Source organism: Falco punctatus (assembly GCF_963210335.1).
Source record: "Falco punctatus genome assembly, chromosome: 6".
In the NCBI taxonomy this organism is placed as follows: Eukaryota; Metazoa; Chordata; class Aves; order Falconiformes; family Falconidae; genus Falco; species Falco punctatus.
Window position 1 is genome coordinate 7,132,715 of NC_137585.1, and position 19,653 is coordinate 7,152,367.

The 19,653-nt window shown below is 41.0% G+C and overlaps 1 protein-coding gene across 12 annotated transcripts in view; it reads left to right on the forward strand.

Annotated features, from left to right (window-relative positions):
- The window catches only part of F5 (coagulation factor V), a 44,584-nt gene extending 25,690 nt beyond the window's left edge, over nt 1–18,894 (forward strand). For all 12 annotated transcript variants that reach the window (XM_080393584.1, XM_080393586.1, XM_080393591.1 and 9 more), the window contains 13 exons: nt 1,711–3,598; nt 5,512–5,677; nt 6,762–6,998; nt 7,477–7,687; nt 8,758–8,937; nt 10,562–10,678; nt 11,127–11,198; nt 12,355–12,449; nt 13,768–13,923; nt 14,766–14,910; nt 15,067–15,215; nt 15,952–16,134; nt 16,893–18,894. In XM_080393584.1, the coding sequence (XP_080249710.1) occupies nt 1,711–3,598; nt 5,512–5,677; nt 6,762–6,998; nt 7,477–7,687; nt 8,758–8,937; nt 10,562–10,678; nt 11,127–11,198; nt 12,355–12,449; nt 13,768–13,923; nt 14,766–14,910; nt 15,067–15,215; nt 15,952–16,134; nt 16,893–17,081 (3,788 nt within the window). In that variant the 3' untranslated portion in view covers nt 17,082–18,894. The remainder of the gene's footprint in view (nt 1–1,710; nt 3,599–5,511; nt 5,678–6,761; nt 6,999–7,476; nt 7,688–8,757; nt 8,938–10,561; nt 10,679–11,126; nt 11,199–12,354; nt 12,450–13,767; nt 13,924–14,765; nt 14,911–15,066; nt 15,216–15,951; nt 16,135–16,892) is intronic.
- The last annotated feature ends 759 nt before the right edge of the window (nt 18,895–19,653 follow it).

Genomic DNA, 19,653 nt, shown 5'->3' on the forward strand with positions numbered 1-19,653 from the left:
AAGGAAAGCTTTTTAGCTAAACATGGTGCTGGAAAATGTTGAATTGTTCCCCAGTGCAACTCTTGTGTATGGAGTTTTGTTGGCTACACAGACTTAGCCCATAGCATAATTGTATGCTATACTGAGGCTCTTTTTGTTTGTTTGTTTTCAATGAACAAATAGTATTGGGGTTAGCAATGATCATTTTAAAATAATTCTAAGGTAGTCCTTGGAAATAATCCAGTGTCAACTCCAATTTTGCCACATACTTGTCCACCCTGAGCTAGCTAAAATGGGCCAAGACTGTCAAATTATGCCAGTCATTATTGGACAAAGTGGCTACACCTCCTCACCTTAGGCTTGTGGCCATTTAGCAATGGTAAAGTCTGCCTGACTGGATTGGATTACTGGTCCATCAGTCTCGACGTCTAATTAGGATTGATACCATATCTTGAAAAGGTGATGTTAGAAACCATGTAGTCCACACTTACGGAATCATCTGCAAAAGGACAGAGATTCTTCTTGATTGAAGGCTGGGAGTGTTTAGTGATCATCCTAAAATCCCTTAAGGTTTAGATATCCTTATCCTATTTAAAATACCAAGGTTTTTTATATCTTTTATCTATTTAAATAGCAAATTCTTTACAACCTCAAAGCTTGTTTTCAGTGCTTGCACAGCATCAAGACCTTATAAATTAAAAATATGTTGGATGTTAAGTGTGTTTAATTGTTCAGGACTAGGGAATCATAAAAACTCCATCAGACTTTATGGAAACCTCCCCAGTAATGAAGTTGTACTTTCGCTTGATTTTGGTATGTGATCTGTTCTTTCCATCTCTAGGGCATGTTTTCTTTTGTGAATTGGCTGTTGTTAATAATCAGAAAATCTATGCAGGTCACTTCAAACTCTGATAAATACAGAAAAATTGTATGTGACGTGTTTAATAAAACAGGCTGGTTTTCTGATGATTAATTCTGTCTATTCTATCATTTCTGCTAGTTCCAAAACCAAGCTGTAACAAGCAAAGAACTTGATGCTGTTTAGGGAAACCTTGTATTTTGTACTCTGCAGAGTCTAGTTTCAGATAAAGAACTTTACTTTCTGATTAGGTTTTGGAGCAATTATTAAAACCTTTAGGTTAATCTGAGATTCCTCAGATTGGCAGTTCAATGTTTTGTGTCCAGATGGGAAATGCAAATTACTTTATTCTTTTAAAGATCATTCTTTATGCATTCAGAAGCTTTTAAAATACTACACTTGTCAGATGTTTCTCCACATTGCCTCAGAATGTATTTGTTCTGTTCAGAATGTTCTGTCTGGGTGGCAATGTATACAATACTAAGGACAGGACAAAATTAAAACTTTATCTCGAAAGATCCCAGTCTTAGATCCAGGTCTAAACAGAGGATCCTTTATATTGTTTCTTTCTTTCTTTTTGATGTCCATCTCTTTCATGGATTATGTTTGGACTTGGGTCCTAGGTACAACCTAGTCTGAGGAGAAGACCTCCAGCTCTTAGATGTATTGATTCATGTGTGCTTTTAATTATTTACATTAATTATTTTTCATATCAATGAGAGCTCGTTGAAATCCCAGATGAGGATTAGCACTCTGCTATAGCAGGTGCTGTAGAAACAAACCCAGCAACTTGTCCTGACCACTTGCATGATAGGCAACGTTCACTCTGGTAACTACTGCACATTAGAAAACCACTTTTATTTTGATTGCAGGTACTTGGCTTTTAGCATCCTGGGGTACCCCAGAGATGAGTCACGGCATGAGGCTGAGATTCAGAGATGCCAGATGTGACTATGAGGAAGATTACATGTTTGATGTTGTGGATTTCAGTCCCACCAAGACTGATAAAAAGGCAGTTTCTGCCTCAGCTGAAGAAGATGTGCAAGAAGAAGGAGATAAGGAGGATATGGATTATCAGGATTACCTGGCTTCTTTTTACTCCATCCGAAGCTTAAGGCAGGCATCAGGCAATGAAGAAAACCAAAATCTCACAGTGCTGGCCTGGGAACAGTATGAAGGCACTGATGACACGAGGTCTGAGGTGGCAGCTGGCTCAGGTCTGACAGCTATAAATAGCAGTGAATCCACAAACACCTCCAACTTCTTAGAAACTCATGTCACTACTCTTCCCCCAGTCAAGGCTGAAACATTCCAGTCAAACCACACATCAGTCACAGCAGAAGAGGACTTACTTTTAGCTGGCACAGGCGATGGAAAGGCTGACTTGGTATTTGAGACGAGAAGCCAAAGCAATTATGAAACAGATCATGGTAACGTGTCTGCAGGTGAACACTTGCTGAGCAGTGGGGAAGGCCAAATGAATGTTGCAGAGGAGCTTCCAGCAGATGGAAAGGACAGTAAATCTGTTCCAGAAAAGAAGCAAGAGGAAAGCACAGGAAGAGGAAATTATAACATTAACAGGAAAAGGAAAAAGCGAGCCTCACTGGCTATTAAGTTTTACGCTGTCCAACAGATGAATGCCCTTCTAAATCACGTCAGAAATAAAAATGTCTCGTTTTCTGACAAGACAAGTGCACCTCATCCTGTGCATCGTGCAGAGAACACATCCGATATAGCCATGGTGGGAGCTGGCCAGCTACCGAGTGATTATGATGATGAACTGGAAGAGGAGGAAACCAAAATGGAAAATGCCATGCGTGCAGTTAACTTGACACTTGCTTTGGACCTCATTGTACAGGATGGGTCTAATGCATCCAGCCTCTCTGAACCCAAGCTATCCAAAGATAAACAAGCAGACACTTTTTCTTTAGATCATACGTTAGGCAATATAAGCCCTAATTCCAGCCCTGCACTAGTGAAGAACTTACTAGAAGAGGCATCGTTGCCCAGGGCTGGGAAACACTCATCTAAAATGACAAATGAGGAATGGAATTTGGTGTCTGCAAAAGAGAGTCAGGGGTTAGAGGCAAATTTAGATAAATCTGTTCATGGTAAGTTAAATCATCGTGGCAGAAATGGTACAGCGTTCATAAATAAGAAGCATATGAAGAAGTATCAAGGGTTCTCACATGTAATGGGAGAAAAACAGAAAGGGAGCCACATGCACCCAACTCTGAAAGGAAAGGAGGGGAACAAGAATGATACTTTGAGTACATCTGGAACTTTCATCAAGATCCGAAGGAAAAAAAAGGAATACCCAAAAATGACCCACTTGCTGAGCCCAAGGAGTAAAAAGCCCCCAAAAGTCACGAATCCCATGGCAGGGTTTGGCCGTACATTGTTTCCAGGTGAGGCCAACTGCACAGTGGATCCTAGTAGAGCCAGGCACGGGGAGTCACTAAATTACACGCTCACCCCTCGACAGCTTAAGCCATCGATCTTGATTGGGCTTCCCCAAGAAAATGGAGACTATGAATATGTTACGGAAGGATCTTACGGCGAGGAGACATCTGGTAGTGAATACGAATACCATTACGTGAGCTTTGATGACCCATACATGACAGATCCAAAAGTGAATATCAACGAACAACGTAACCCAGAAAACATCGCTGAACATTACCTGCGTAGCAGAGGGAATGAGAGGAGATACTATATTGCAGCTAAAGAGGTCTGCTGGAACTATGCAGGATCTAAAAAAAGGTTTGGCTAAATAATTTGCTTTAATTTTGTACACCATCCTGAGACAGACTAGCAGAATGTTGATTCACATGCTGATAAACGTAGAAGTATCTGTAATGTGCGATGTGATTCCCAGCATCTCAAGTCACAGAAACCTAAGCATTTTCCATGGGAGGCTGGGACCCCCCTAGAATGTCACAGAGAGATTACAGTAATCAAGAGCAACACAAATAATAACTTTTTTCCTTTTATTTTTTTTCTTCCTTAACCCCCTTTTGTAGACTCACTAGAAATACTCATTGAAACAGAATTTTACAAACCCGCTGTAAGAGGTCGAGGGAAACTACTTCCACTTGGTTTCATTGTACTTGAATGGCCTGTTTTCCTTCCTCCTTGAGTTCTCGGATTCTGTAGTAGAGACAGGATAGAGACTTCCTTGTACAAAGTCTTCCCGGGAATTTCATGGACTGGCTGATGTAATATAGACAGGATGTGCTTATAGGCAGGATGAATTCACAGTTTCCAGCCCTAACAAGAAGTGGTTCTGGTGTCTCAGTTCTGTATCATGAAATGGGATAATAGCACTTTCCAACTTCACGAGGCTGCAGTACTAAAAATACATGAAAGGTGCAAAGTGATTAACCACACTGGTGACTGACTGCCTTATACTTAAAGTAAAAATAAAGCTGCTTGAATTACTGCATTGTTGTTCCTGCTGTTTAGAGAACTCAGAAGGTGACTGGATCACAAACCATAAAGGTGAATGGTTTTCTTACATTTTGACAGGGAAGACTGGCCACTATGCCACAGAAAAGAGTATGTGACTTGAGAGAAACTGTACTAAAAATTCATTATCTTAATTCATACGAATTAGGATCAGTTCTCACCCTACAATGTGTAGAATTCCTAGTCGCTCTTCATCAAAAAGCTGATGAACAAGACCAAAACTGCCGCAGCTTCAGGTTTTTATCAAAAGCAGCAAAAATAGGAGCCAAGAAGGTTTTCATTATACAAAATTCAGCTCCAAACATATATTATTTCTCAAATTTAATTTCTATTTTATTTGATTGATATTTTTCCCTCCACCTTTTCAGCATTCTTCAAGTTTACTCCTGCCTCATCTGTGTCTGTGTAAATGACACTTTTTGCAAAAACAGCAGAAGCCACAGACAGTTTCTATGCACACTTGCAAAATAAAGGAATCCCAGTGCTCAGAACTCTGTACAGATCTCCCCAGTGAGGTTTATCCTCAGCTGGTGGGAGGTGGATAGTTCCAGTGAAAATAAGAGCCCGTGGCACATACTGTGTCAGTGTGTTGAAGAGCCGAAAACCACCCTTTCTTCCTACCAGATGACTTTTTTTCAGATTCTGCTTTTTGTAGACTTGACAACAAAGCAAGGTTTATAGGAAATGATAATACGTTTTATCAGAATAATAGCATTTTGGTGCTTCTATTTAAGATCTGAAGAATGGTGCAAATGCCTGAAAGTTGGTGGTTGTTTTTTTTCTTACCAGCTCTGTGTTGCAAAATGCAGATATAATCGAATGTAAAATGTGTTTCTGTTGGCTTTCCAGAGAAGGTACAACTGTGAGATAGTGAGCCCACCACCTATACTTTATTACGTGCTGAGCTAAGCTCTGATTCAGATTGTTAAGTTTAATGCTAAAGAAGGAAAATAGATCTCAGGTGGGTTTCCAGAGATTAGTTGCAATTTTCCAGTGAAAGCTGACCAAATCTTTGAAGGATCTCATGTACAACTGTAGAACTAGAATTGCTTAAACATTGCAAGGCATGATTTTCAGAATCATCTGACATTTATTGGTGGTTTATTCTTTATATTTTAAAATGCTTCTGCCATATGAGTTCTCGGATTTCATCAAAGCTGTTATTTCTGATTCAGTGTGTGGGTTTTTAATTGAGGATTTCCTTTCAGTACAACGATGAATGACAAAACCTGTAAAGATGGCACCACGTATAAGGTGATCTTCCAAAGCTATACAGACAGTACCTTTACGACTCTTCAGGATGAAGATGAATATAAAGAACACCTTGGCATCCTGGGGCCAGTTATCCGAGCTGAAGTGGACGATGTTATTCTGGTAGGTCCATGTTTTGAATATGTGTACAGGGTAGGGTTCTTATGGTGATCTTAGTGGGACATAGAATGGGTCCCAATATTAAATACTGACATATCAATCTAATGTAAAATGAGATTTAAGTTTAACTTTTTTAAAAAAACTACTGTTTTTTTTAAAACCCAGATTGCACTGAAAATACCACTTTATATATGTAAAGAGAGCATCTTATTTTTTTAAAAACTAGTAAATTTGTATTCAAGATGAATTTATATATATATGTCCAAAAAGTGTGGGGGTTTTTTCTCTGAAAACTTTTGCTTTAATGGGTTGGCCAGTTCTAATACAAACAAGGATGGAGAGGAACTGTATCCCTGGCAATACGGTGGTATATTTGCATTAGGAAGCACATTGCTGTAGAGTTTCTCTTCTCTCATCCTTCTTCATCCAGTCTCCAACACACAGGGGTGGAATTAGATGGGAAGAGTAGATCTCACTTGCAGATCTCACTGCTTTCTGCTTATTTCACTGGGAGTAGTGCACAACAGGAACACACTGAGCTACATTTAAAAACATGAGTAAAAGAAAGCGGCTGTTTTAGCTTGGGAGTGAGTGTCATTCCCTAATGAGAGGTAAATAGATCATCTCCCTACCTACATACTTCTCTGGGATAAGTGAGAAGCACTGATTTCAGTAAGAGTGGTACATACAGAGGTCTAGTTGTACGGGTTTGTGCCTTCCTTCAGTGCAACTGCAGCAAAGCATGAGGCAGAAACTCCCCAGTTCCCTGCCTGCTGTAACTAAGCATATCCAGGTGTGAAGGGCAGCAGTACAATTCCTAGGAACCCAGTTTCAGTGGAAGACGGGGAGTTAGGCTCATGCTTTCTACTACTTAATTAACTACCTGCATCAAAGAGGGTGACTGCATGGAGATACCAAAAGCTATCCCTGCAGCTTTACCATGCACAACATAACCTATAATCACATGCAGATCTTGACCCTGGTTTGAGGTCACGGGAATGTATTGTGTTGGGATTTTGGTTTAGGCCTGAATGTGCTGAATAGAATCTACTTTTATATATATATATATATATATATATTTTTTTAGGTTCATTTTAAGAATCTGGCATCCAGACCATATTCCCTCCATGCTCATGGACTCTTCTATGAAAAGTCCTCTGAGGGAAGCATTTATGATGATGAATCTACTGCTTGGTTTAAGGAAGATGATGAGGTTCAGCCAAATAACAGCTATATTTACGTGTGGTATGCAAACAGGCGATCAGGACCTGTGCAGTCAGGAGCAACTTGTCGGTCCTGGATCTACTACTCTGATTTAAACCTGGTAAGAAAATCACAGTGGAAGTGGTAGTGTTGCTGGGGTTGATTACAGAATCACAGAAACATTTACTTTGGAAGGGATCACTAGCAATCACCTAATCTGGCACCACCACCACCACCACCACTCAGGCAGGGTCAACTAGAGGAGGTTGTCCAGGACCGTATCCAGTTGGGTTTTTAATATCTCCAAATGATGTTACTCTGTGGCTGTAGAAATGTACGCTGCGGGCCACGTTTTGGATAGTGATCCTGTCTTTTGGGCCTGATGTTCCCATCTGACATTTAATAAGATGTTGAAGAATTCAAACTGGGGGAACCCTTTGGTAGCCTGAGCAGGGGAAAGTAAAGGTATAAGGCAACAGCAATTCTGGCATCTGCTTTTAAATTTTTAGGACCTGAAGCATTTCTACAGAATGCTATGGGGTTTTGGTGTATTTTGGAAAATCCACCTTTACATCTAATATGAGTTTATTACCTCCTAGGAGAAAGATATTCACTCTGGTTTGATTGGGCCAATACTGATCTGTCAGAAAGGAACCTTCAGCAAGTCAAACAATGGCAGCACAGCCACCCGAGACTTTTTCTTGCTTTTTATGGTCTTTGATGAAGAGAAAAGCTGGTACTTTGACAAACGTTCTAGAAGACCTTGTACTGAGAAGGCCCAGGAAATGCAGCAGTGCCACAAATTCTATGGTACTTAATTCATTTTACCAAATATTCAGTTTATTGGGGTAAAGGGAAAGGTGTTTGAGGAGGTATCTCAGCTCACAGTGCCTTTGAACATCCATAAATCCTACACGCTAATTATGTAAACAGTTTTTCTTTTCCTTTTCTTTCTGTCTCCCTCCCTCTGCTCCTCCCCTGCCATCTCCCCTTCCCATAATAGTCATAGTTTTATATGTAAAGATTAGCATTGACTAGAAATTAGTTATTAAAATGAAGAAAGGACATATTAAGCTGAAATTTTCAACAGAAAACTTGTCTCTCACACTTACATATATCTATGCCCCACATTAAAAAAAAACCAAACAACACACCACCAAACACAAAAAACCAAACTCTTTTCAGTAAGAAGGTAATACCCTGGAAAGTTTTTGAAATTTTAAAATATTGTAATAATTTGATAAATCAACTAGTTCTACTGAGGAATTCAAAGCAGCTGTAGCACAGCCCTTCATAGACCTCTCTGTGGATACAGAGGTTTTAGTCATGTACAGTGAAGTAAGTGGCTGCCTGTTCAAAGGTCGCCCTTTGTTCTCTTTGAAATAATGGTCAGTAATGAAACTCTGTGTTTCTGTCTCTGCAAAGATGATGCTTGTGTGCTGTAAGTGATCATGTTTGAAAAAGGCACGTTGAGAAGTGGAATCTGCCTTTTGAAAATGTCATCTATTGAATCAGTTATTAATTGAATATTCAGTTGTGACTAAACAGCTGTGGAAATGTACGCTGCAGAGCACGTTTCGGATAGCTGTCGTTTCTTTTGGGCTTCATGTTCCCATCTGGCGTTTTATTTCTTACATCTTCTTGATTTCCTGGCTGCCGCGTGTTGCAAGCGAACTGCTCAGATTCTCTGGTGAGGTCCCTGGGTTTTCTGAATTGATGTACATAGACCATAAAATGTGTAGCACTCAGAATTGGAAAAAGTGGTGTTTTTCCCAAATGCGTCCCTTCAGTAAAAGTTTTACTCGTTTTAGTAATTGCATTCTAGCAATTTAAAAGACCAGCTTTGTGAGTGGTTTTCCTCACAGTAATTTTTTTTTCAGCCATTAATGGGATTACCTACAATTTGCAAGGCTTGAGGATGTATGAAGGTGAACTGGTCCGATGGCATTTGCTGAATATGGGTGGACCGAAAGACATTCATGTTGTTCATTTTCATGGACAGACCTTCACAGAACAAGGAGAGCCAAAGCACCAGCTTGGTACATACACACTCCTTCCAGGTACGTATCAGAGCAAAGTTCTAAGGGGTGACCGTTGCAGTCTGTTGCCGTTGAACCAGTGTAAAGGTGAACACAAGTTGGTTTTGAGCACAGTAAGAAAAAGTTTGAGAGCACTTAGAGTTCATTTGGCTATGATGGTCAGAACTTTGAACCTCCCTCGGTGCTGTGGGAGGGGGGAAATAAAGGTGTCATGGCTGTCTTTTAAAACTGGAAATATGAGTAGTTATAGACAAAACTTAAATGCTTGGACAATTGTCTTCCTCTCCGATGAGAAGGGATATATATGGAAAATGAGTAGCAGTATGGTTCTGTAGCACTGCCTTCTGTTTTCCACTTTCCTTGGCACTCAAAGAATACGTGAGCAGGAGCGAGTTTCTCTCCTTTATTGCATCTCTCTTTTCCTATCTGCAGAGGAGGTCATCGTGCTGGGCTTGGCTTTGGAAGGTGTCCGGCAGTAAAGGTCAGAGTACTGGAAAAGGGAAGTCAGTAGGATAGTGTCAGCCGCCGATTCCTTGTGAAATGACGGATGTACAAGAGCGCAGCAGTCCTGTTGCTGTGTCCCCAGGCTGCAGTACCACTGCAGTCTCACTGACAGCTGCTGCGAAATACTATTGGTATTTGGCTCAGTGTGGTGGGGGTTTATTTTGTAATGTCAAGATGAGTGCAGTATAGAAGAGGAATAACCAGTGTGAGCCCTAGGAGAATTCTTATGTCCAGGGAGGAAGGAAATAGGTTAAAAGCATTCATTAGGCCACAGGATATACTCCTTTGCCCATCACTGTCAGCAGTGAACGTGTCCAATAACAGCACTTACAAAGCCTGTATTGCTAGCCACAGGTGTTTAAAAAAATAAAATAAAAACCAGCAGAATAGGCAACAAGGAGATCAAAATAATGGGATTGGCTTAGAATGATAGGAGTTTATTTTAATGAACATTTATTCACTAAGCTTTTTAAGGCGATGTTTTTCACTGTAACAACTATTATGTTTTTGTTTAAATGGGAACCAGAATTTTCATGTCTGTACTAACTAGGAATATAAGAAAAGCAATGAAGGTATGTACTGTGCTTTCTAAAAAGTGCAGCAAACAGCCTCAACCATATCTGCTTCCTGCTCAATCCTGGGCACTCCTGGCGCACACGGAAAGTGAGAGGAAGGGCCCGTACATTCTCACACACCGCTTTTGGCTTCTTTATGTTACTTAACAAAACACCGGGGCAGCAGGAGTAAGAACTATAATCAGCACCACAGAATTAACATCCTTACATTATGTAATAAACTTAGTAGCACTGTTCAAACACCGTTCATTACACGGCTCAGCACTGTACTTAATGTGTATACATCTGTTGTTACAGACATGCATCCAAGGTTTTGTACTTTGCACCAGCAGTGAAGGTTAGGTTTTGATCTGGTCACGTAATTCCAATCTCAGTCTCCAGCTGGAACTTCCTTACTAGGAAAAAAAATGATTGAGATGATGCTCTCTCTGTAACATGTAGCAGGTTATTTATTTTTTCTGGATTAAGGCATAGGATGATCTTTGGTTTAGCCTCCAGCCTCACTAACATCAACCTTATCATTCATGCTCATGTTTCTGATACATTTCTCTTCCATTTTTTTCAAGGCTCGTTTAGAACAATTGAAATGAAACCACAGAGACCTGGCTGGTGGCTTTTAGACACTGAAGTGGGGGAATATCAGCAAGCAGGAATGCAGGCATCCTATTTGGTTATAGAGAAAGGTACTGAAAAAAGGTGTTTTTTGGCTGGGGGAGTCAAGCTATAAAGTCATCTCTACCCTTTCAGGATCAGTAAAGAAAAATTTGGGAGATTGTTCTGCAAAAAACCAAAGCAGATTTTCTGTGCATTCAAGGAGGGGGTGGAGTAGTTACTGTAATTTTTTTCTAGAACAAAAGATGTTTAGCCTCTAGCATACTAGCTTTGAATTACGTAGAATACTGCCTTTATTCCTTTAGTGTACTAGCTTTGAATTTGAGGTTTCCTCACTGTGATCAGTGGATTAATTTGTTGAGAGGAATTGCAGAGATTAACTTGGCCTTCTCTGAGAAGTTGATGTCACAGTATTACTAAGAATTCTTCTGAGTGATGTTGTCTTAGAAGATTCCACCAGAATATATATTGGATTAGCACTCCTTTTCTTTAACAACCAACTTACTGTGCTCTCTTTAGAGTGCAGAATTCCAATGGGTCTAGCAAGTGGAGTTATACTCGACTCACAAATCACCGCTTCAGATCACGTAGGTAAGTTAATACTTGAAAAGGTCCATGCTCCTGAATATCCCCAACAAAGTGTTCCAGTTCCATATTCTTTTGTCATCTCATGATACATCTTACAAGATCAGCTCAGCAGTGAGTCAACTGTCAGGCTAAGAAGCTCTCCAACGTTTTTGCAAGCTGTATTAGGTAGGCCCTCACCATTGTATTTTAACAAGGTCACAGGTCTGCTGTCAGTATCACAAGCCTGAGAGTCGGGAAGTCCCCTGGATGGCCTACTGGATGAACTGGAACAGATCCAGCTTTATCTTTTTGTCCTTTGGGTTCCCTGCTTGAAAATGAACACCAAAGTGTTCAAAAAGCTTTTGAGATTTGCATGTGGTATGAGATGTGAAAGGACCAAATAGATGTGTTATGAGAGATTTGGGAATCTGGCGTCCAGAGCAATGACAGAGTCTTTAATTTACCAAGTTTATTCCTGGTATAAAAGTAGGATCATTTGGTAGAGAAAGTGATAGAATATTACATGGGCAGTGGCAAGCCAAGGCATATAGGTTACACATATGTGCAAGCATATACACATCCTCTCCCTTGAAATAACAAATTATTTATTTTGGAAAACTGATTTTTCTGTGGATTTAATTTTCTTTCTCCATTCCTTGCCACAGTGTTACGAAGGCTTGAAAGCTGTCTTGTCATATATGTTCCATATCAGTTGTTAACATTTTGCAGAAAGGAGCTCTCTTCCGTGAATGTAAGCACATTCTGTGTCTCATCCTGCTGGCATCCAAAGCTTGTTTAGCAAACTCTAAACCCTGGTTCCAAAGCAGCAGACAGTGCGTTACATAAAAGGCCATTATTTTTAAAGTCATCCTGCCAACTACAATACTTTGCAGGGTAACAGCTGACTTTCAGTTGCTGACCATGTCCAAATTATACTAGATTATGGATTTTAGAGTCTGATTATGGATTTTAGAGTCTCTTGGTGGGTTTTTTTCCCCCAAGACAGGCCAGAAAAGAACTGAAGCATTCAGCATCACTAACAAGTTACAGCCCTCTTTTTTTTTTTTTTTCTTCTGCTCTTTTTTTTTTTTGTTTTTTTTTGTTTTTTGTTTTTTGTTTTTTTGTTTTTCCTCCCAGTATCTCATCTTAAATTCTTGCTTTATTCATATTTTCTATCTAGATTATTGGGAACCTAAGTTAGCCCGATTACACAATTCTGGAACATACAACGCTTGGAGCACTACAGTGAAAACAGAAGGATTCCCTTGGATCCAGGTATAGTTGGTACAACACGTGCTTGACCATCATTGAGTTGTGCTTGAGAACATCAAGCTACTCTTGTTCTCGCTGAGAAGACTGATGGGGAAAACTGAAAAGATGTAGCAAGTTTGATTGTGGTGCGCAAACTTTCCACCTCCCCTGGAGCAGCCCGTTGACTGGACAGTTACCCTCACAATTTAGATAGAACCGTTTTTTAGGCAAAAGGATTTTTTTTCTTTTTTTTTTTTTTTCATTATTTCTACTACTTCCCCCCACCCCCCGACATCTACCCAACAATACATACTTATATGTATGTGTTGGGTGATCATTTAAAGCGTAACACTGTCAAGCATTGCTTCAGATAGTTTTGGGGGGGGGTTGGTTGGTTTGGATGCTTCTGTGTCCAACTTGACACAGCACAGTGTGGCTTAACAGGGAAACCAAGCTTGTAATTATGGCTGCAAGCACTATATCATTCAATCACCTAATTTCTTCCATCTTTTTCTTCCATCCCAATCACTGTTGCACCAGAGAGCCAATTTGCACCCAGACTTAGGGAGGATAGTTGATTTTTTTACAAATTTCATTAAAATAGGCAGTTAGGAGAAAAGAAATTCTCAAATTAGTGTTGCAGTTTAAGTTCAACAGGTAGGTCTTTTGTTTGGCTCGCTAACACTTGCTAGCAAGTTAGTGGAGGTGAAGTAGGGGGAGAAGGTTGGGAGATCTGATGTGGAACTGGAAATAATGTTGGGAGGAAGAAGAATTTGATAAGGGGGCATGGCAGTGAGAAGCTGAGGTTGCTGCAGTAAAGTATGCAGAGACGTGGAGTACGCATCCTGAAGAATGAGTTTCGCTGCCGATAGGAATATCTTGCCGATTTGTTTTTATGTGCTAGGGGCTTGGGTAGGATATTAACAGGAATGGTGGCTTTTCTTCAGAATGTCATATGCCTTTTCTCAGCCTGGGTGTCCCAAACTAGAGGCAGATTATGAAAATGTGAGCCTTTAATTTCTCCACACTCCTTTTGCCTACTTGTGAGATGGGGTAGCGGAGTTCTGCCTACCGTGGGGACACAGGTATTTTTGAGGTGTCTTTGTGGCGCTGTGCTGAACGCTGAACACTGTAAAGTGGCCTCTGAAGTTAAACGCACACACAAATACACAGGTGAAAGGAGAGCGAGACACAGTAATTTGGCCTCCGGCACCTGGTTGTTTTTTCTCTGGAGAGTGTTAGTGTCAGAAGGCAGGGCTTAAAGCTATTGTGTAGATGCTAAAGAATGAAATTTATTTTGCTGTGCATTATTGGCTCTATAAACACTGTTTGCTGTTCCTAGGTGGACTTTCAAAGACAAGTTCTGTTAACTGGGATACAGACGCAGGGAGCCAAGCAGTTTTTAAAGTCCTTGTACGTCCAGAAGTACTTTATTGTCTACAGCAAAGACAAACGAAAGTGGAACACCTTCAGAGGAGACAGCTCATCAGCACAAAAGGTCTGTACGTGCCATAGGGGTTGCAGCAACCTAGGCAGTGTCACTGGGTGATGCAGGGAGGTGACAGTTTTATGTTAAGAGAGAGCAGAAAAAATAATGGCCTTCAGAGACCTAATAATACCGCTTGACACCCCAAAGGGTGTTTACCAATACAATAAAATTCAGACCAGTAGAGGGATTTTAAGGTGAGAAATCTCCTAGACTGGAGTTTAGATTGGTCCTGTGACCTTGGCTGTATAGAGTATGGCTTTCTCATGAGCATCTCTCCCTGCTATTATTTCCTAAGACCGTGTCACCCTTTTTGAAGCAAGCAAGAAGGAGAACTAAAACTTGGATCTTACCTTGTTTGGGATTAGGTCCTCCTTCCTGTCCTTCCTTTTCTGCTGTCACAACAATTGAAAGTTAAAACTGCCTGAATTGCCTGCAGAAGGCCTGTGTAGTAAGCGTGGTTGTACCCTGAAAAAGGTTCATTTGACGCCCAGCTGCTCCAGCCCTGCCTCTTACAGCTTCAGTTTACCCTGAGGTTTCTGTGGTACAACTCCCAAACCGAAAACCTGGTGTCTCTTACCTGTCCTTTTGCCTCTTTACTAGTGTCTTCTTACAGGCTTATGCAGCGTGTAGAAAGGGGTTGCTTATTTGGATTGAGGCCTTCAGGCGCTTCCAAATATGCTAAGATGGGACCGTGAAATATTTCAAGTTGCTCTGCAGTGTGGGGTGTTTCATCACCACGGCTGGGGCTAATGGTGTAAAAAAGACTACTTTTGTAACAGAGCAGGCGTTCAGCATGCAAGCTTGTGTTTGAATTTCATTAACTATATGTGGATATTTTTTTCTTTTAATAGATTTTTGAAGGTAATTCCAATGCCTATGGAGTAAAAGAGAACATCATTGATCCCCCTATTATTGCTAGGTACATCAGAGTGTACCCAACCGAGGCCTACAACAGACCTACTCTTCGCATGGAGCTTCTGGGCTGTGAAGTAGATGGTAAGAATGGGTCACGTGCTGGTGCTTCCTTTCTGGCAAATTTTTTACCTAATACGTTAAATGAAGCTAAAATTGCGGGCGTTCTCAATTCCAGCATGTTGTTTTGGCTGTGGCTACTTGGATGAACTGGAGATAACATGGCACTTCTCTTAACAGGCTGCTCTTTGCCACTTGGAATGGAAAATGGAGAGATCAAGAATACCCAGATAACAGCCTCGTCGGTTAAGACATCTTGGTTTAACACGTGGGACGCTTCGCTTGCTCGTCTCAATCAGAAAGGGAAGGTGAATGCCTGGCGAGCCAAGGTAACAAGTGAAAACCAGGGACAACAGTTAATAAATCTGTGCTGCCTGTGTGCTCGTGCACGCCCTGTACGCTGTGTTCAGCGCCAGGTGTAGCTAAGGTTACTTCACAGCCATCCTTTGGGAAGAAGCCCCCAGTAGGAAACTTGTTGAACTTCTGGCAACAGCAATGAAATCGTGTTTTGAGATGGGTGGTGTCCTCTGGGCCAGAGCCTGCAGCACTTCCCTGCAGAGGCAGCCCTTTTAATTTCAGGAGGTGAATATGACTTGAATATTTGTCTCAAAGGGGTTAAAGAAACCCATCCTGGGCTGGCTTATAGGCGGTGCAGCTTAATGGGTCTGGGGGTGGATGACCCAGAGCAAGGAATGTGAGCTTCTGTGTCTTCAAAATGGAGGTGCATTTCTTTACAGAGCACCTTGAGGTTTGCTCCTGGTTTGTATGAGCATTTGGTATTAGTATTATGTATTATATTTTAATACTGGAGATGAATCTGTGTTATTTTTTATGTATTGAAAATTAATGTGGACATCTTAAGGCACCAAATACACCACCTGCAGTGAAGAAGTTAATTGTATGGACTACCAAGAACACTTGTGACTTTTGCCTCAGCTTTATTCTTCTGCGCTTCTCTGATACAGCTTTGATGCAGTTTTAACTGTCTCTAAACAGGATTTTTCACTTAAGCAAATACAGACAGGCATATGTTTGCTAATAGACAACTTTTTTTATCAATTGTAGCTCAACAACAAGGAACAGTGGCTGCAAATTGATCTCCTCACAGTTAAGAAGATAACTGCTATCGCTACCCAGGGAGTCAAGTCCATATCTGCTGAAAACTTTGTGAAAACCTATGTTATCCTATACAGCGACCAAGGCTCAGAGTGGAGGTCCTATATGGATGGTTCAAGCTCCGTGGCAAAGGTATCACCGTCAGCTCAGGCAGTCGTGTTCGTTGCTTGGTTTTAGACGCTGAGCACAGTCAAGGCACGAGGGCAGAATACCCAGCCACAGAGGGGTCCTCACAGGACTTTAAAATACTAGGGAGCTGGGGTTACTACAGGTAACGTCCTAATATGCATCTGATTTTGGTCATAGTAATTAACATTAATAGAAGGAAAGAATGCCAAATCTGTAGAGAATGCAGTAAAAGGAGCTGATGTTATTTGTAAAGGAGGACGTTTAATTTGAATGAACAATGGGGTTGCCAGGGCCTCTTTTCAGCTTTTTCATTTCTGCCTTGATTTTATAAGTGAAACTAATGTTAGCGAGCAGTTCTGCTGTCACGGAGCTGGAAAACTCCAGATGCCCACAGAGCAGACACAATACTTCACATTGTTCCCATATCACCTTACACCAACCTAACCCACAAGGGCTTTTAGCAGGAGTAAAATAAGGGAAGTTTGGGTTTTTTTAGTCCATCCAGATTAGAAAGACAAATTTTGTGGTGTGGATGGAAACGGAGGCTGTTCAATTCATTCAGACTCAGGTATTGCTGGCCTGAACTACCTTTGACCCAGCATTTTAGAAAGAGACTGGATGTGGTCCTGCCTAAAATTGGAAGTGACAGTCCATCTACCCTGGATGGGTAATGCAACAGCTTGGAACCATTTAAAAAAGAAAACGCGGGGTGGGGGTTTAAGCGCTGCCTTTTAACTAATTGTGTGATTGTGTATTTGCAGGTTTTCTCGGGTAATGAAAACAGCAACGGGCACGTCAAGCATTTTTTTAACCCACCCATTCTGTCCAGGTTTATCCGCATCGTTCCAAGAACATGGTATCATGGTATTGGCCTTCGGGTAGAACTCTATGGCTGTGATTTTGGTGAGGGTCTTGCTGTGAAGAGGACTGACAAGTCTGGGAGCTCTTAACGTTTCAGCAATCATCATGCAGAACAACAATTTTTTAAAAAAAAACTTAAAACAATCATACTTAGTAGCTTGCGTATGTGCTTCCTCAAAGGACCTTAATGTTTGCCAGCAAGAGCCGAGAGAGATTTCTCTGGCAGATGCTTCATTCCGACAAATACACACTTTAGAAAACAGCTTCTCTTCTCTGGGAAGAAATAGCAGTCCCTTCTGATTTGTATTATCACTTCTTCATCCTAACAAGTATTCTGTCTTTTTACATAATTTTGAGTTCTAAATCTCTAGGGATGGAGACTCTGGCCTTAATCCTGAGCCCTGATTATCCCCATTTTGTAATGCTTCTGCAGCACGGGGTGGGAATAGAAAGCTACAGCAGGTGGATGTTCTCCAGACATAGGGCTGAGAGGGAAAACCGGTGCAGATATGGAGCTGTGGTGCTGCATTCCAGCAATGTCTGGGTAAGAAATGATTGTAGAGGTGGCCTCGCCTCCATGCGTCGCTGCGACCAAGGTGTAGAGCGATGCCAGTGCTGAGGTGTGTGCAGCCCCTTCTCTGAGAAGGTGGGTTTGCGTTATTGGCTCGGTTCTTACATACCCAGCATGTCTGAAATGCCGTGGATTCCACAGAGTTAATCTTCGCTGCCCTGGCAAGGGAAGGCGGAGTCAGCAATATCTTTCTTTCCCAGAAATGAGAAGGGAGGTGATATAACCTGGCAGGTCATGGAACGGCAATGGCAGAACCGAAGTGAGAATCCAGAACTGACACTTGGTCCCGTACAGACGTTTAGACCGTGGGAAGGAGGAGCTCCCTCGAGCAGGAAGGCATTGAGAACTGTAGCTGTTCAGTGAGAATACACAGTGGTGGTGGCAGAGAAGGTTAGATGAAACTGGGTTATAGAAACATCTGCATCTTCTTTACCATTTAGCTCTAACGAAGTTTTCACTAATGGAACTACTCTTGTGCATGGAACGTACATGGATTTTTCCCAGGATGACTACATCTAGTGAAAATATATACACAGTCCATGAACAGATTACTCCAGCAGAGTTTTAAGCTAAGCTTTCAGTAGTGTTTTTGTCTTCCGTCCTGTAAATATTTTAATTACAGAACTTCCACTTATCACACTAGGTACAGTTCAGCAGAGTGGGTTTTTCAAAGTAGTTTATCTTTGAACCTCGTGTGGTGTTATCCAAGTTATTTCGGTAGTTTCTCAATTCTTGTATCTTACAGACCATGCATTTCAAAATGAAGGTACAGAACAGAAGTGGAAAAAAAATATAAAAACTAAACAAATATTTTCTGTCTTTTTTTACTATGTCACAAACTGTTATTACTTTTTATTGGAAAATATATTGGAAAAATATTGGAAAAGATAATATTGTAGCATGAAAAACATCATCAACATTTTATTGTGTATATTTGTCTCGACAGTATTAGTTCTTTGGCAATAATCAGTGAAATTTTGTATCACAAGTAAAAACAGCTTGATGGGAATTTTCAGTATTAATTAGAATTAATTTCAAATGGTGAAATTGTATGAACAATTGCTTCATCTTAGAAAATCAGTTTCTTAATATTTTGTAATGATGCTTAATTTATTTTTGTTTGATACAGTCGTGAAATAGCAATGCAAGCTATATTCACTAAAAAAAGAAAATGTAAATTTCAGAGTCAGGTTTTACCCTAGAAAACAGGTAATTAATGCTTGCTAACTTCAGCAGAACCAGGATTTTGTGTGCTTAAGTGCCAAACCATTTATGTTTTAGGAGGCCATGATCTTAAAGATTCTAAATAAATAATTAGTTCTTTAACTTCACACAGACTCATACATATATAGACAAATGCAAAACTGATTGCAGGAGCGTGACTCAATACACCTGCATCAGTTTCACAAGTTGGAGATTTTGCTTCTACTTGCTGATGTATAGGACTTCAGTTAGCTCGGGTCAGCTGTCCCAGGGCTGTCCCCTCCCCAACCTCTCACCTACCCCCAGCCTACTCGCTGGCAGGACAGAGGGGGAAAAAGAAAGACCTTGATGCTGTGCAAATGCTCTTCAGTAACAGCTAAAACATTCGTGTATTGTCAACGCTGGTTTAGTCGAAAATCCAAAATGCAACACCCTGTGGGCTGCTATGATGAAAATTAACCCTGTAACACATGTTCCAGTATATCCAGTATAGCAGCACAGGAGCAGCAGCAGTGCCTGGGCCCTTTGCCTGTTGCTGATAACAAAATGTTCCCTGGCACAGCCTGGTAAAATGATAAGTGCTACAATAAACAGCGAAAGTCCAAAGTAGCCACTAACAAGCACCAGATTCCAATATGCATTAAAGCAAGCAAGCACAGGACCCTGCTAATTAACAGCTATAAATTCTACCTACCGTGCTCCGATCAGATGATGTTGTCTCAAAGTCCTCTTACCGTGCGCTGGACACCAAAAAGGACTGGTGGGTTGACCCCAGCTGGCAGCCAGGCCCCCAGTCAGCCACTCACTCACCCCCCGCCCCCAAGGTGGGGGGGAGGACTGGAAGGGCAAAAGCAAAAAAAACCCAACTTGTGGGTTGATGCAAAAGC